The sequence below is a fragment of the Mustela lutreola genome, chromosome 8, assembly GCF_030435805.1.
Source record: "Mustela lutreola isolate mMusLut2 chromosome 8, mMusLut2.pri, whole genome shotgun sequence".
Taxonomy (NCBI): domain Eukaryota; kingdom Metazoa; phylum Chordata; class Mammalia; order Carnivora; family Mustelidae; genus Mustela; species Mustela lutreola.
The window spans coordinates 112491765-112510173 of NC_081297.1; the positions used below are offsets into that span (position 1 = coordinate 112491765).

At 35.2% G+C, this 18409-nt stretch overlaps 1 protein-coding gene across 2 annotated transcripts in view; it reads right to left on the bottom strand.

Annotated features, from left to right (window-relative positions):
* PAWR (pro-apoptotic WT1 regulator) overlaps window positions 1-18409 on the bottom strand; it is a 118575-nt gene that overhangs the window by 6259 nt on the left and 93907 nt on the right. For both annotated transcript variants that reach the window (XM_059186407.1, XM_059186408.1), the window contains 2 exons: window positions 3907-4051; window positions 1809-1913 (listed from right to left, as the gene is read on the bottom strand). In XM_059186407.1, coding sequence (XP_059042390.1) covers window positions 1809-1913; window positions 3907-4051 — 250 coding nt within the window. The remainder of the gene's footprint in view (window positions 1-1808; window positions 1914-3906; window positions 4052-18409) is intronic.

Sequence of the window (18409 nt, forward strand, 5' to 3'; positions counted from 1 at the left end):
CATTTACTCACAAACTAAATGAATGATGCTGGGGAACTTAGCTGTTGAAAACAACAATAATATACAAGATTCTGAAAATTACTACAACTGAGACCTTTCCAAGATGTAGAATTAAGTAAGATATATTTCTGTATCATTACTAGATTAGAAACTCTGTAAGAGCAGATGTTTTATTATTCTTTTTAATGCACAGTGCCCAAGACAGTACTAATACTACTTCAAAACTATGCTCAGATTTTATTAAATCATATTCCAAAACCAGTAGAGGAACACCTGTGTTCTAAACCAAGATGGAAGACTGTCTACAAAAACGGAAGAGCTCAGAATTAGGATTTTGGAATACCTGCTGTCAAATACTGGTTCAGATAGTTACTCTGTGATTCCACCTATGACCTTGAGCAAGTTAAACTAAGTTTTGCTGTCCTCATCTATTACCTATAGTTAATGCCTCAGAGCTTTATTTAGAATGGGTTTATATAATGAAGCCTCTTTATTGCCTCTTTTTCATTGTTAGGGTTAAGACTCAATTAGGAGGGGCGCCTGGGTGGCTCAGTGGGTTAAGCTGCTGCCTTCGGCTCAGGTCGTGATCTCAGGGTCCTGGGATCGAGTCTCACATCGGGCTCTCTGCTCTGCGGGGACCCTGCTTCCCTCTCTCTCTCTCTGCCTGCCTCTCTGCCTACCTGTGATCTCTCTCTGTCAAATAAATAAATAAAATATTTAAAAAAAAAAAAAAAAAGACTCAATTAGGAATCTGCTTCCCAGCACCTGGGTGGCTCAGTGGGTTAAGCCTCTGCCTTCGGCTCAGGTCATGATCTTAGGGTCCGGGGATCAAGTCCCGCATCAGTCTCTCTGCTCAGCAGGGGGCCTGCTTTCCCCTCTTTCTCTGCCTGCCTCTCTGCCTACTTGTGATCTCACTCACTCTCTCTCTCTCTGTGTCAAATAAAGAAATAAAATCTTTAAAAAAAAGGAATCTGTTTCCCTCCCCTCACCCCCAAGCAAACTTTTTTTTTTAAAGATTTTATTTATTTATTTGACAGACAGAGATCACAAGTAGGCAGAGAGGCAGGCAGAAAGAAAGGAAAGGCAGTAGGCTCCCTGCCGAACAGACAGTCCACCACGGGGCTCAATCCCAGGCCAGGCGGGGCTCAAACCCAGGACCCTTGGATCATGACCTGAGCCAAAGGCAGAGGCTTTAACCCACTGAACCACCCTGGCGCCACAAACTTTTTTCTTTTATCTAAAGCATTCCAGTATTCAAAACTATGGAATCTCTTCTCATCAGCATTGCTTAAGTATGGCCCAGCACTAACACTTGCTTCTTAAGCAAAAAGTAAATTCTAGGCTGAAAGCAAGAAAAAGAATTACAAAATAGTATAATAGAGACCTAGCATAATGCTAAACTTAAGGGAGACATGCGTTAAATACAACTGGGGAGAAAAAGGTGGTAAAACACAAAGACATCTCAAGTTTCTTATGGCAAGAAAGCAGCAAGTTTTGCTCTTCACTGAGGCAACTCTGTACCAATGTCCTTTTATGTGTGGTGGTGACCAAGCTGCCTCTCACCTTGACTCTAACAAAACACCAAACAAATCCATTCATCAGTCCATCCCCAAAAGAACAATATTAACTGAATACAACTGATAACTGGCCAGAGGAAATCAGTTTATAGAAAGAAATGATGAATTTTATTACCACAAATTACCATCTCTTTAACAAAATAATGAAATTACATAATCTCTTCATATATATGTATTTTCATCCAACTGTCAGGAAAAAAAACTGTGAAACTGAAATGTGTGAATACTTACTCGATTTAACAAATCAATTTCTTCTTTGAGTTTTCCGATCATTTCCTCTTTATCTTGCATTAGTCTCACAAGTCTTAAGTTTTCTTGCCTTTCTCTTACTACTTCCTGGTAGATATAATTAATATGAAGTATTAATTGTGAAGTAACTTGGTTGTTTTTAACCTTAAGTGACATGTATCTGCCAAGTTTAGTGACGCACCTTAGATATATAAAGATTTCAATGGATTTCTTAAGTCACCTGGTGAGGGAAGGAAAAACCCAGCCTAGGAAATACCCAAAGAATGAGAGGAATACAGGAGATATAAGATATATTCCTCCTTCTTCTTCTTCTTCTTTTTTTTTTTTTTAAAAGGATTTATATATTTTATTTGAGAGAGAGAGAGAGTATGCCCCGGTAAAGGTGAGCATGGGCAAAAGGGGAGAGGGAAAGAATCCAAGCAAAATCCCAAGGCGGGGCTTGATCTCACAATCTATTAGATCATGATACGAGAAGGACCCAAGAGTCAGATGCTTAACCAAATGAGCCATCCAGGTGCCCCATATTTTGATTAAACTGATGTTTACACAATTCTTTAACAAACAGTAATACCCAATGACTTACCCTCTTTAGTTCATTACCACCATTAGTAATGATATATCTTATTTTTTAAATGACTAATATCCTGTTTGAAGAAATTCAAATTTGTTATTTAAAATACAAAGTTTAAGGTACACCTAGGTGGTGCAGTTGGTTAAGCCTCCTACTCAGGTACTGATCTCTGAGCCCCTTGTCAGCTCCAAGCTCAGCGGAGGGTGCTTGGGATTCTTTCTCCCTCACCACCTGTCCCTCCCCAACCAAGTAAGTAAATAAATATATCTTAAAAACAAAACAAAACAAACCCACAAAGTTTAAGAAAAGGAGATGGCTCTGGAAAACTAAACAGAAAAACAATGGTTCTCAATGTTACCTGTGGCTCTACCAGTTAATGGATAAAATAAAGGAACTGAAATATATTACTGGGTTTTTAATTTTTTTTTTTTTTTAAATAATAATGCAACACCTTTTTCAAAGAAATCTGACTTAGAATCCAGGGCCTTGGGCTGGGCTGACTACCATGGGGGCAAAAGGATAGCAGAACTGAAAAATTTTGCTCAGAATTTAACCTCTTTTCTGCTAGCCCTCAGAAAAAGCAGCCAGTGGGTCTCATTAAACAGCTGCTACCAAACTACTCAGGACTGGATCCAAACTCATGTGGAACTAAAAGCCTTTCTAAAGAAAGCTTTTAAACTGGTTAGACTATGTATTCCTTGTAATTTAAATTCACAGAAACTGGTATCAAAGCTGAAATATGAACTAAAAAACAATCATAATGCATACAAATTTTTTAAAATTAAATTTCTACTTAAAGCAATCTTTGTATCACAAGGAATAATTTCAAGTCAGCAATACAAAACATTTTCAACAATCAGAAAGTAATCAGCACCATTACCAACTTTACATATTAAATGTCAACAGAAAAAAACCCCAGAGACTGTATGGTTAATATATTTATGACAATATTCATTTGACTTGTTCTCAACTACACTCCTGAATAGGTCTATTCTGACAATTGTTTCAAACACCAAAGATGACTCTAAGCTCTAAACAAAACCCAGAAGAAAGTCTACAAATGATACACTATACTGATAATATAATAAACACACAGTAGGGCACACAGCCAGCATAGATTTAGAATCATTTAAAAAGACTGTCTTTTAAAATGTTAGGGGTAACATGTAGCAGAAATATTAAGGAATACAAGAACTGGCTTCATTCCTGAAAGTTTTAACAACAGAACTGGATAGAAAAGTGTTAATGGAGTCAGAAAATGTCTAGCCACAATGCATCTGGAAAATATATACTTAAGACAGTGATTTAAAGATGCAACTTGACTATATATGGAAATACCAATTAACCGTAATAGTATCTTCCACTAGCACCTCTCATTCTTTTCCTTTTGTTGGCACTATCTCTCTCATACAAATTTCAATTTATTTTCTCAGCTGCTCTAAAGGTAAAAAAAAGGAATCCCTAAGGTATATGAAATTTATCAATCTTAAAATAGTTTGTAATTCATACCTTTTCAAGATCTTCAATTTTCTTTTCCAACATGCTACTTGAGACCAAATTACCTGAAGCATTTGCATCCCTGTTATATCTGCTGAACCCACTTCTATCTGTTCGGGGATATCTACTTGAAACATCTTCTTCTGAGGCAGTTGTGCTATGGAAATAAAAAGATGTATTTTATAAAAGTATCTAATACTCAGCAAGAAGAATGCCAAGAATATTTTCTATTCACCATAAATAATTACCATTCCCTGAGGACACATGGTTATAGTAGCCAACTCATTTATAACTAAAGAAGTTAATCATTATTCCAACACAATGAAAAAAAAATTAAAAAACAAAAAGTTAATTCTTCTGACCAATAACTACTGAGTAGCCACTAAGAACCAGACACTGTTCAGACACTGTTCTGTGCATGAAGATATAGCAGCAAAGAAAGACATGGACTCTACCTTTCAAAGAGCTTTCAGTCTAACAGGGAATATAACCGATCATAATAAAGCAAGATGACCACCACAATAAGGTTAAATGTAGGGTACTATGACAACTGACAGGGAACTTAATGTAGATTACCTGTGGTAGAAAACCATTTTGTTTTCTTTTTCCATTTTTTTTTTTAAATTCTAATCCATCATGGACCAATAGATCAAATGAAAACAAACTAGTGGAAAAATAGGCCATATAAAATACAAGTTCACTGTTTTATTAGCTATGTCCATAAAGTTGTATTTCAATAATTAGAATGAACAGAAAAAAGAACTACATAAATTGTGTACTTTCATTAAACTGTATATAGGCAATCACAGAAAACAGCCATCACACTAATAACTTTTGCCATTTCATAATTATAAGTGAAAGTGATGACTGAAATGGCAATTCTTCATATTAAACACCAATTCACATTCCCTGAACTAATAGCATATATGCTCATATTTAAAGTTTTTAACATAATAAGTGAGTTTGCTTCTTGTTTTTCATATTAGTTATTTATTACTACATTAAAAGTTATACCAAAACTTAGTGGCTTAAAACACCACACACTTATCTCACAATATCTGTTGGTTAGGAATCTGGAAGCAGTCTAGCTGGGTGGTTATGTTTCAAGGTCTTTTATGAGATTTTTGGTCAGGACTACAGTCATCTGAAGGCCTGACTGGTCTAGAAAAATTTGCCTTTGAGTTCACTCATATGGCTGATGGCAAAAGGCTTCAGTTTCTAACTGGCTGTTGACCAAGCATTAGTTCCTCAGTATGTAGGCCTCATGTAGGACAGCTGGTTTCCGGAGACAGACAAGACAGACACTGCAGTATCTATGACCTAATCTCGTAAGTGATATACTATCACATCAACTCTATATATACTGCCATATGGAAGGAGATTATGAAGATGTAAATACCAGGAGGTAGGGCATCCTGGGAGCTCTGTCAGAGGCTGGCTACCATGTTTGTAAATTGACCTATACTAGGTTAGACTGATGACAATGCCAGCCATGAGGGATGAGGTATATCTAAACTACTTCTAGGTTTTCCTTCAATAGCACTCATAACAGAAAACCTAGTTTCATAGCTGTATGTTAACAGGAATAGAAAGTATTTTAAAGCAATTTCAGCTCAGGATACTAATTTTTAACTTTTACCCAAAATCCAGAAAATGATGCTTTTTAAAATTTGTCTTCAATCCTTTATTAGTAGCCAATATCAATAATTTATCCATCAAAATTATAGTTCAATCCACAATAGTTCTTGATGAAAAAAATGATTTCTTGAGCTATTGATTTTATATGATTTGATTTTATATTTTATATGATTTTATATTTTAATAAAAAATAAAATTCAAAGTATGTCTCACCAAATTTATAAATCTGTCAAACTTCTTACCAAGTTTGCCTTACCAATTTGATATTAACATTTTATAAATGCGCACTACAAAAATTACCAACTATTTTACTGACAATTGTTACTGTGAAACCCATCATAACAATCTGTGAAAATTTTTTCCCCAAATTTCTAAGTTTCATTTTTGTCCTTTGATATTATGTAACATTAAAAACATCTGACTTTCTTTCCTTGCATGGAAAGGTAAAATTATTTTTAAAAAATAATAAGGCTGTCAGACAAATAAAACTAATTCACATATTTAAAAAGTTTGAAGACCAAACTGGCTCCCTGCAAAAACACTAAGCGTTCATCCCAAAGTTCAAACACTTTTGTCTGAATATTTCCCTTTGAAAATTATTGTATACCTTAGCATATGGTAACAGCTGACTGGCTCAGCTTCCAAACTATAGTTTATTTTTTTTTAATCTCAAATTTAATGCATTAGTGTTTGAGCAATTTACACTTTTAGTGAACTACTGTTAATTTAGCTGATAAAGGAAGTATACTGGTTAGTTCAGCTGACAATAGCAAGGCTTTCTCAATGAAAGAAGCTGGACATTGATTCACATTATGGCACGGGTTCCAGAGTGTTTTTCTTGGCACCATCTCTCTATAATCAGAACATACTCCTACAAAAAGCAAAAAAACCCTCCAAACCATATCTATTGATTTGTTAACCTTTTAAAGTTTTACATAAGTCCTAGTAAGTTGTGTTTGTAAACAAGGAAGCTGAAAAATAAATTCTGCCTTCCTATCACTGTCATATTAACAAAATCAATGTGATCATCAAACTGTAACAGAAAATCCCTTTGCTATCCCTATCTGTCCAAGAGTCAGTCTTCTGTATCACTAAACTATTCCTAAATATATCAAGCTATGGTGTTGTCAGAAAATATTATATAAACTACCTTCTCTGCTATGGATTCATCCAAAATTTCCAAAGAAACACCTTTGTCTTTTCATTTTTGTGTAGTTGTTTTTAATGTTAGCAACATGAAAATGAGACTTAGAAAGAAACTAAAAAAGCTCTAATGATTACATAAGAAATCCTGCAGATCTGCTTTTGTCAGCTTAACTGTAATATGCCTTCTTTCAAATAATTCATTTGTGGTTGTGAATGTACTTATGTAATACATATAAATGCCACTTAAATTTTGATGTTATTATTGTTGTAGCACCCAGCACATCACTGCAAATAAACCATTGTGGTTTTAGCACTTCCCCATCAATTACGGGTAAAAACTGAACTCAACACAGGCATCCCTTGGCGATACTTTGGGTTTGGTTCCAAACCACCACAATGAAGCACGTATCGCAATAGAGTCAAATGAATTTTTTGACTTCCCAGTGCATATAAAAATTATGTTTACACCATACTGTCGACTATTTTTTTTTAATTTATATGACTACAAAGTTTTTTTTTTTTTTTTAAGACTTCATTTATTTATTTGACAGAGAAAGAGAGAGAGATCACAAGTAGGCACAGAGGCAGGGGGAAGCAGGCTCCCTGCTGAGCAAAGAGCCTGATGTGAGGCTCGATCCCAAGACCCTGAGATCATGACCTGAGCCGAAGGCAGAGGCTTAACCCGCTGAGCCACCCAGGCACCTCTGTAAGTTGTTTTTTGTTTGTTTGTTTATTATTTAAATTCTAGTTAGTTAAAATACAGTACAATATTGGTTTCAGGAGAATTCAGTGATTCATCACTTACATACAACATCCAGTTCTAATCGTAACAAGTGCCCTCCTTTATCCCCATCACCCACCTAGCCCATTTTTCCCTCTCTCAACCTTCAGTTTGTCCTCTGTCATTAAGTTGGCCCCCTCTCCTTTTTTCTTTTCTCCCCTCCCATATGTTCATCTGTTTTGTTTCTTAAATTCCACATATGAATGAAATCATATGGTAAGTCTTTCTCTGACTTATTTTGCTTAGCATAATACTCTCCAGCTCCATCCACATCATTGCAAAAGGCAAGACTTTATTCTTTTTGATGGCTAAGTAATAGTCCATTGTATATACTACTACATCTTCTTTATCCATTCATCAGTTGATGGACATTTGAGCTCTTGGCATAGTTTGGCTACTGTTGATAATGCTGCTTATAAACATCAGGGTAAATGTACCCCTTTGAATCAGTACTTTTATATTCTTTGGGTAATTACCTAGTAGTGAAATTGCCAGCTGATATGGTAGTTCTATTTTTAACTTTTTGAGGGCCTCCATACTGTTTTCTAGAGTGGCTGTACCAGTTTGCATTCCCACCAATAGTGCAAAAGGGGTTTCCCTTCCTCCCCCATCTTTGCCAACACCTATTAAGTGTGCAATAACATTATGTTTAAAAAAATGTACATGCTTAAATTTACAAATATTTTTTAAAATGCTAACCATCATCTGAACTTTCAATGAGTCATAAGCTTTTTGCTGGTATTGGGGGGCAGGGGTCCATACTACCCAAAGCAATGTCTATACTACCCCAGAGCAATCTACATCTACTTCTGTGTTAATGGCTGCTGACAGATCAGGGTGATGGTTGCTAAAGGCTGGGGTGGTTGTGGCAATTTCTCAAAATAAGACAACAATGAAGTCTAATGGATTGACTGAATCTTTCTTTCACAAACTATTTCTTTGTAGCATGCAATGCTGTAATATAGCATTTTACCCACAGCAGAGTTTCTTTCAAAACTGGGAGTCATTCTCTCAAACCCTGCCAATGCTTCATCAACTACATTTATGTATTATCTAAATCCTCTGTTGTCCTTTCAACAATCTTCACAGCATCTTCACCAGGAGTGAAGATGAAAACACCCATCTCAACAAACCACTTTTTCTGCCCATTCATAAGAGACAACTCCTCATCCAGTAAGGTTCTATCACAAGACTGCAACAACTCAGTCACATCTTCAGGCTTCACTTTTAATTCTACTTCTCTTTTTTCTACCCCATGTGGAGTTACTTCCTCTACTGGTCTTGAACTTCAAACTGTAAAAAAGACAGTAACTACAAAACAAAAAAGCAGAGCGCAATAAAAGAAAGTATGCCTATATAGGAAAACCAATGCTTCCCAACAAAACTAGCACAAACTCTTTTGGTCTGTAACTCTTTGAAATTACTTCCATCATCATCATCATCATTCTGAATGCTACTGTCGCATTCAGAAAAGGTATTCTCTTTTCCTATCAAAAGAAGTCTAGTAAAGCTTGTTTTATTATATATAAATAGGATTAAAAATACGGATTAAAATTTTACTTCCTAGATTTAGATAACACTAACAAAAGCAGAAATGGAAAAGAATGAAAGATTTTCTATTTGTTTGTTTTTAATTATTATATACTCACTTTTTAATTATCTTCTTTATGAAATAAGAATAAATAATGCCAGATTTTTAAAGTAAATAAATTCTTGTTGTTTCCTTCAGCTCTTATACATTTTGGATTACAACTGACCCACATAAAAATATTGTAGACCATAAAACACACCTTCACAAATTTAGAAGAACAGAAATCATACAAGGTTTGCTTTTAGACCAAAACAGAATTACACTGGAAATTAATAACAGAAAGATAACTGGAAACTTGTAAAATGTGTAGAAATTAGTTATCAGAGTTCTAAATAATACAGGAGTCAAAGAAGAAATCCCGAAGAATTTTTAAAATGTTTGAACTAAACAAAAATGAACCCACAACTTAAAATTTGTGCAATGAAAGCAGTTATTTGCAGGGAACTTTATAGCACTGAATGCCTATGTTAGAAAAGAAAGAAAATCTACAATCAATACTTTAGGTTTCTGCCATAGGAAACTGGAAAAGGCAAATTAATCCAAAACAAGAAATAACAATTATATTGGAAACAGGAAATCAATAAAGAAAATCAATGAAACCAAAAACTATCTCTTTGAAAAGATCAATAAATTCAATAGGCTAGGCTAACTAAGCAAATGAGGGGACACAGATTATTAGTATCAGAAATGAAAAAAGGGACAGCACTAGAGAGTCCATGGCCATTAAAAGGAATACTGTGAACAACTCTTCTCAAAAATTTAATAAACTAGGTGAAATGGACCAATTCCTTAAAAGATACAGTCTGCCAAAACTCACACAAGAAGAAATAGAAAATTTGAATAGGCCTATATCTGTTAAAGAAATTGAATCGATAATTGATAAGCTTCCAAAACAGAAACCACCAGGCCCAGACAGGTTCACTGGTGAATCCTGTCAAACATTTAAGGAAGAATTATACCAATTCTCTACAATATCTTTCAGAAAGACAGAAGCAGAAGGAATACTTCCTAACTTATTCTGTAAGGCCAGCATTACTCTAACACCATAATCAGCTGAAGATATAAGAACACTACAGACTGTTGTTGCTCATGAACATATAGATGCAAAAATCCTCAATAAAATATTTGCAAATAAAATTTAACACCGTATAAAAAAAATTACAGGGGAACCTGAGTGGCTCAGTTGGTTAAGTATCTGCCTACGACTCAGGCATGATCCCAGGGTCCTGGGACCTGGCCCCATGTTGGGCTTCCTGCTCAGCGGGGAGTCTGCTCCTCCTTCTCCCTTTGCCTGCAGTTCTCTCTACTGTTTCCTCTCTCTAATACAAATATAAAATCTTTTTTTAAAAATTATATTAAGCAGAATTTCCCAGGAATCCAAGGTTGGCTCAACATTCCAAATCAATTAATGTAACTGACAGCTTTCCCCTAAGGTCAGGAACAAGACAGGATGTCTTCTCTCACCACTTTAATTCAACACAGTACCAGTGGTCTTAGCCAAAGCAATCAGACAGCATAAAGAAATAAAAGTCATCCAAATTGATATAGAAAAAGTAAAACTTTCACTATTTGCAGATGATAGGATACTATATACAGAAAACCCTAAAGAATCCACAAAAAGACTACTAGAACTAATAACTGAATTCAGTGAAGTAGCAGAATATTAAATCAATGTACAGAAATCTGTTGCGTTCTTACACACTAATAATAAAACAGCAGAAAGTGAAATTAAGAAAATAATCCCCTTTACAAAAACTGCAACAAAAACAGTAAAATACCAAGGAACAAATTTAACCAAAGATGTGAAAGACCTATACTCTGAAAACTATAAAATACTGATGAAAGAATTCAAGATGACACAAACAAATGGAAAGACATTCCAAGCTCATGTGTTGGAAAAACAATATTGTTAAAATATCTATACTACTGAAAGCAATCTACACATTTAATGGAATCCCAATAAAAATACCAACATCATCTTTTACAGATCTACAACAAACAATTCTAAAATCTTTTTTTTTAAGATTTTTAAAATTTATTTATTTGACAGAGATCACAAGCAGGCAGAGAGGCAGGCAGAGAGAGGAGGGGAAGCAGGCTCCCTGCCGAGCAGAGAGCCTGATGCGGGGCTTGATCCCAGGACCCTGGGACCATGAGCTGAAGGCAGAGGCTTTAGCCCACTGAGCCACCCAGGCACCCCTAGAACAAACAATTCTAAAATTTTATGGAACTACAAAAGACCTTGAACAGCTAAAGCAATCTTGAAAAAGAAAAACTAAATTGCAAGTATCACAATGCCAAATCTCAAGTTATATTACAAAGCAGTGGTAATTAAACAGTATAGTACAGACATAAAAATAAATGCACAGATCAATGGAAAAGAACAAAAAAACCTGGAAATAAACTCACAATTACATAGTGAATTAATCTTTGACAAAGGAGGAAAGAATATACAATGGAAAAAAGTCTCTTTACAAATGGTGTTGGGACAACTGGACAGCAACAGGCAAAAGAATGAAACTGGACTACTTTCTTTTGCCATACACAAAAATAAACTCCAAATAGATCAAACATCCAAATGTGAGACCTGAAACCATAAAAATCCTTGAAGACAGAACCGGCAGTAATCTCTCAGGGCCATAACATCTTCTAGCTATGTCTTCTAAGGCAAAGGAAATAAAATGAAAAATAAACTACTGGGACTACATCAAAACAAAAAGTTTCTGCACAGCAAAGGAAACAACAGAAATGAATGGGAAGTGATATTTGATATGGGATACAATGATTAGTATCCAAAACATATAAAGTACTGATACAATTCAATACTTCAAAACAAATAATCCAATTAAAAATGGGCAGAAGACATGAACAGACATTTCTCCACTGAAGACATAGAGATGGCCAATAGACACACAAAAAATTCTCAACATCACTTATCATCGAGAAAATGCAAATCAAAACTACAATGAAATACCACCTTATGCCTGGCAGACTGGCTAAAATAAAAAACACAAGAAACTGCAAGTGTTGACAAGGATATGGATAAAAAGGAATCATCTTGCAGTATGGAGAGAAATGCAAATTGATACAGCCACTGTGGAAAACAGCATGGAGGTTCCTCAAAGAATTAAAAACAGAACTATCTTATGACCCAGGAGTCACACTACTAAGTAACCAAGAAATATGAAAACTAATTCAAAGGAATACATGCACCCTTATGTTTACTGCAGCATTATTTACAATAGCCAAGATATGGAAGCAGCCCAAGTGTCCATCAATAGATGAATGGATAAAGAAAAGGTGATATATATATATATATAATCTTGAGATATATATATATATCAAGAGGTGATATATATGTGTATATATTTATTTTATAGCTTAATAATATATACATTATCAGCCATAAAAAAATTTTCCATTTCCAACAACATGGACAGAATTAGAGGGTATAATGTTAATCTAAGTCAGAAAAAGACAAATAGCATATGATTTCATTCATATGTGGAATTTAAGAAAAAAAACAAATGAGCAAAGGAAAAAAAGAGAGAGACAAACCAAGAAGCAGACTCTTAATTATGAGAACAAACTGATGGTTTTCCAGAAGAAAGGTGGGTGGAGAGATGGGTGAAAAAGAGGATGGGCTTTGGAGTATACTTACCATGATGAAAAAAAAAAAAACCAATTAAAAAAAATCAATATAGTCCATCATGTCAACAAGCTAAAGAAGAAAATCAAATGATCGGGGCGCCTGGGTGGCTCAGTGGGTTAAGCCGCTGCCTTCGGCTCAGGTCATGATCTCAGGGTCCTGGGATCGAGTCCCACATCGGGCTCTCTGCTCAGCAGGGAGCCTGCTTCCCTCTCTCTCTCTCTGCCTGCCTCTCCGACTACTTGTGATTTCTCTCTGTCAAATAAATAAATAAAATCTTTAAAAAAAAAAAAAAAAAGAAAAAAAAAAAAAAAAGAAAAAAAAAAAAAAAAAGAAAATCAAATGATCATACCAATAGATGTAGAAAAAAATCACATGACAAAATCCAACAATTATTCATGAGGAAAATCTGAAACAAATTAAGCACAGAAGGGAATCCTCCTCAACTTGATAAAGAATACCTACAAAAAACCTACATCATACTAAATGGTGAGACACTTGAAGCTACCCTATTAAAAGACCAGGAACAAGGCCAAAATGTCTCCTCTCAGCCCTCCTTTTCAACATCTTAGAGGAGTCCTAGCTAATGCAACAAAACAAGAAAAGGAGATAAAAGGTATACAGATTGGGAAGACAAAAATAAAACTGTATTTGTTTACTGATGACATCATTGTCTATGTAGAAAATCTGAAAGAATCAACAAAAAAATTCCTGGAACTAACAAACAATTATAGCAAGGTTGAAAGATACAAGTTTAATACACAAGTCAATCAATCACTGTACTAGCAAGTGGAATATGTAATTAAAAAACAATATATTTATATTAGCTCCCCCAAATGAAATACTTGGGTATAAATCTAATAAGAAAGTACTGTATCTATAGAAGGAAAACTACAAAACTCTTGATGAAAGATATCAAAGAAAAACTAAGTAACTGTAGAGATATTCTCAGCTAATGAATAGGAAGATTCAACATTGGTAAAATGTAAATTTTCCCCAAATTGGTCTGTAATCAATACAAGTCCAATCACAATCCCAGCCATGTTATTTTGTATTGACAAACTAATTCTGAAGTTCACACAGACAGGCAATAAATAAATAAATAAATAAATAAATAAAAATCCAGAATAGCTAACACAAGATTGAAAAACAAAGCTGGAAGACTGATTATACTCAACTCAATACTTACTATAAGGCTACCGTAACCAAGACAGTGTGGTACTATTGAAAAAATAAACAAATAGAGCAATAGAACAGATAGGGAGCCCAGAAATAAACTAACATAAATAACCTGCAACTAATCTTTGACAAAGGAGCAAATGCAATACAGTGGAGAAAAAAGACAGTGTCTTCAACAACTGGTACTAGAACAAATGAACATTCACATGAATTTTTCAAATTAAAAATTAAGATAGGGCGCCTGGGTGGCTCAGTGGGTTAAGCCGCTGCCTTCGGCTCAGGTCATGATCTCAGGGTCCTGGGATCGAGTCCCGCATAGGGCTCTCTGCTCAGCAGGGAGTCTGCTTCCTCCTCTCTCTCTCTCTGCCTGCCTCTCTGCCTACTTGTGATCTCTGTCTGTCAAATAAACAAATAAAATCTTAAAAAAAAAAAAAAAATTAAGATAAAGATCGTATACCCTTCACAAAAAAACAACTCAAAATGGATAACAGACCTAAATGTAAAATGCAAATCTACAAACTTCTAGAACGTAACCAACATAGGACAAAACCTAGAAAACCCTGGTCATGTCAATGACTTTTTAGATTCAACACCAAAGGCATAATCTACAAAAGAAATAATCAACTGCAGGACTTCATTAAAATTAAAAATTTCTGCTCTGTAAAGGACAATGTTAAGAAAAAGGGAAATGGGACCTTGGGTGGCTCAGTCGGTTAAGCATCTTCCTCCCATTCATATCATGATCTCAGGGTTCTGGGATCAAGCCCCATGTCTGACTTTCTACTTAGCAAGGAGTCTGCTTCTCCCTCTCCTTTTGCCTGCCACTCCCCTTGCTTGTGCTCTCCCTGGAGCTACTTCCTCTGTCAAATAAATAAATAAAACCTTAAAAAAAAAAATGGGAAGAGAAACCACACTGAGAAAAAATACTTATAAAAGACACGCGCAACAAAGAACTACTACCCAAAATGTACAAAGAACTTTTAAAATTCAATAGTAAACAAACAACCCTATTAAAAAATAGCTTAACAGACACCTTATCAAAGAAGATACACAGATAGCAAATTAGCATATGAAAAGATGTTCCATATTATGTCATCAGGGAAATGCAAACTAAAAAAATAATGCACATCCATAAGAATGGCTAAAATCAGAAACAATGACAATCCAAAATGCTCTTGAGGATTTAGAACTGCTAGTAGGAAGGTAAAATGGCACAATCACTATGGAAGACAGTTTGGTAGCTTCTTATAAACTAAATATACTCTCAACCACATGATCCAGCAGTCATGCTTCCTGGCATTTACCTGAAGAAACTTTTGTCTACACAAAAATCTGCACATGGATGTTTACAGCAGCTTTATTCCCAATTGCCAAAATTTAGAAGCAATTATAATACCCTTTCATAGACCAATGGACAAATAAACTGTGGTATATGCAGACAATGGGATATTATTCAGTGCTAAAAAGAAGCTTAAATGCCTATTACTAAGGAACAGAATCCAGTATGAGAGAACTATACACTGTATGATTTCAATTATATGACATTGTGGAAAAGGCAAAACTATGCTCGAAGTAAAGATAGGTAGTTTCCAAGGGGTAAGGGAAGAGATAATACAGGGAAGGATAAACAGAGGCAGTACAGAGGATTTTCAGAGCAGGGAAAATACTCTGTATGCCATAATGATGAATACATGTCATTCATTTGTCCAAACCCATAGAATGTACAACTAAGACTGACCCATAATGTAAACTATGCCCTTTGGGTGATTATGATGTGATATGGAATTTATCAGTTTTAACAACTGTGCCTCTCTGTTGGGGAACACTGATAATGTGGGAGGCTATGAGTGAGGGGAGGCAAGGAATATACTGGAAACCTCTGTACCTTTCCCTCAATTTTGCTGTTAATTTTAAACAGCTCTAAAAAAAACCTCGAGTTAAAAAAGGAAATGAGGGGCCCCTGGGTGGCTCAGTGGGTTAAGCCTCTGCCTTCAGCTCAGGTCATGATCTCAGGGTCCTGGGATTGAGCCCCGCATCAGGCTCTCTGCACGGCAGGGAGCCTGCTTCCTCCCCTCTCTCTCTGCTTGCCTCTCTGCCTACTTGTGATCTCTCTCTGTGAAATGAATAAATAAAATCTTAAAAAAAAAAAAAAAAAAAAAAAAGGAAATCACACAAGCATCATGGTACTTGAACTAGTTAATATCCTATTGAGAAAGGAGACCACTGATCATGCACTTAGATGTGACAATGACAATATCAAAATGCAATTCAAGCTTTGAAATGTTTACTCTCAAGTTCTTTTCTTATCTTGTCATGGGCTGGTAAGAGTTGAAGGACCATACTTTGAGTAGCACTATGCATGCTAGTGAATATTTAAGCTACGACTTAAACGAGGAATAAGAGGGACGCCTGGGTGGCTCAGTTGGTTGGACGACTGCCTTCGGCTCAGGTCATGATCCTGGAGTCCCGGGATCTAGTCCCGCATCGGGCTCCCAGCTCCATGGGGAGTCTGCTTCTCTCTCTGACCTTCTCCTCGCTCATGCTCTCTCTCACTGTCTCTCTCTCAAATAAATAAATAAAATATTTAAAAATAAAAATAAAAAATTAAAAAATAAAAATTAAAAAAAAGAGGAATAAGAATGTACAAATAGGGGCGCCTGGGTGGCTCAGTGGGTTAAGCCGCTGCCTTCGGCTCAGGTCATGATCCCAGGGTCCTGGGATCGAGACCCACGTTGGGCTCTCTGCTCAGCAGAGAGCCTGCTTCCCTCTCTCTCTCTGCCTGCCTCTCCATCTACTTGTGATTTCTGTCAAATAAATAAATAAAATCTTTAAAAAAAAAAAAAAAAGAATGTACAAATATTTATAAACAAAGAGTATATGGCTCATTTAAGAAACAGAAAAGTCCAACATAGCTAAGGTATGAAATATAAATATAGGCATGGTAAGATATGATTCTTGAAAAGCATATAGGAAGGCTGAAAGGTACTTTATAGAAAAATTTGAACTAATGATCTCCAAACTTTATTTATTACATAACCATGTTGATATGTGTCTTTGTCTCCTATTTTTATAATGACTTATAAACATTATATAAATAATACATTTACATATAGTACATTATTACACAAATATATGAAATATATAACATATAATACATGTACATAATATATAAAATATTTACAATATAATCATACCATGAAAATGTTATCTGTATCACAAAAAATAGAACAAAGGGATGAAAAGAATTTGTTTTAATTACTTATGATACAAAATTTTTTTGTTTTCTTAAAAACAGACTATAGTATTTTTAGTAAAAGTATAGTTGAGTATGTTTCATTACTTCTTAGGGTCTTACTTTAACACTCTGACATAGAGATTCAAAGAACTAGTTCTAAGAGCAGCTAGCAAACTTGATCTTAAGTGGCCATCATAGCAAAAAGAGGTAACTGAAAATAAGAATTTAAATTTTTAAAACCTTTCACTTACAACTCTGAAATAAGGATATAAGAACAGATCTGATTTTGTATATTTTGCCTGCTGACCAACCATGAGTTCATCTTTGTACTTTTTTTTTTTTTTAAGATTTATTTATTTACTTGAGAGAGAAAAAGTGTATGCACACATGAGTGGAGAAGGAGAAGGGAAGCAGACTCCCCACTGAGTGCAGAGGCCCACACTCCCACACCCTGAGGTCATGACCTGAAATTTAAAAAGATTTTCTTCTTGCATACTAGCATTATCTTGTGTATCACCCTACCTTGGAGACTAGTTTAGACTTAATTCAAAGGTCACAGGAAGCCATTAAAGCTGGGAAAGTGAAAAACTCATTTAACAAAAAGCATGAAAGAGAAACAAAACTGGAAGCCGGGAAGCCAATTTGGAACCTATCCTAATAATCTATGTAAGGGATGATAATGTCCTAGACTGGTGTGTTTGCATGGAAGATATGCAGGAGATATAAACTCAATCTTGATAAATGCCTGAATGTAGATGCAGTAGTGGGGGGATAAAAAAGGTCATAAACAATGTCCAGATTTCTAGCTTGAGCAAAAGTAGATTATGATGTCAACTACTGAAATTTAGCAGGTTTAACAAGTTTACTCTTGAACATGCTGAGTTTTGAAATACTTCTGAGATACCTGTAAGTAGATATTTAAAAGTTGTTGGTTAATACAGATACAGAGTCAAGGACTTAGAAGCCACTGGTGTATGTATAGGTAGTACTGTAAGTCTGAGAAGTAAAGAAAATTTCTGGCACAAAAACACCGAACAAAAAGAAAATAAAGTTGAAGACAGATAGCTGAGTAATACCAACACATAAAGAACAAGTACAGGAAAGGATGAATTACAAATAAGACTGGGAAATAGCAGCAAAATGGTAGAGAGGAAATCAAGAGAGTAAGGTATCACTGAAGCCGTATCATATTAGAGAAGGGCACTGGAATAACTCTTAAAAAGCTTTTCGCTTAAAAAATCTAGTTATCACATGAACAGACATTTCTGCAAAGAAGACATCCAGATGGCCAACAGA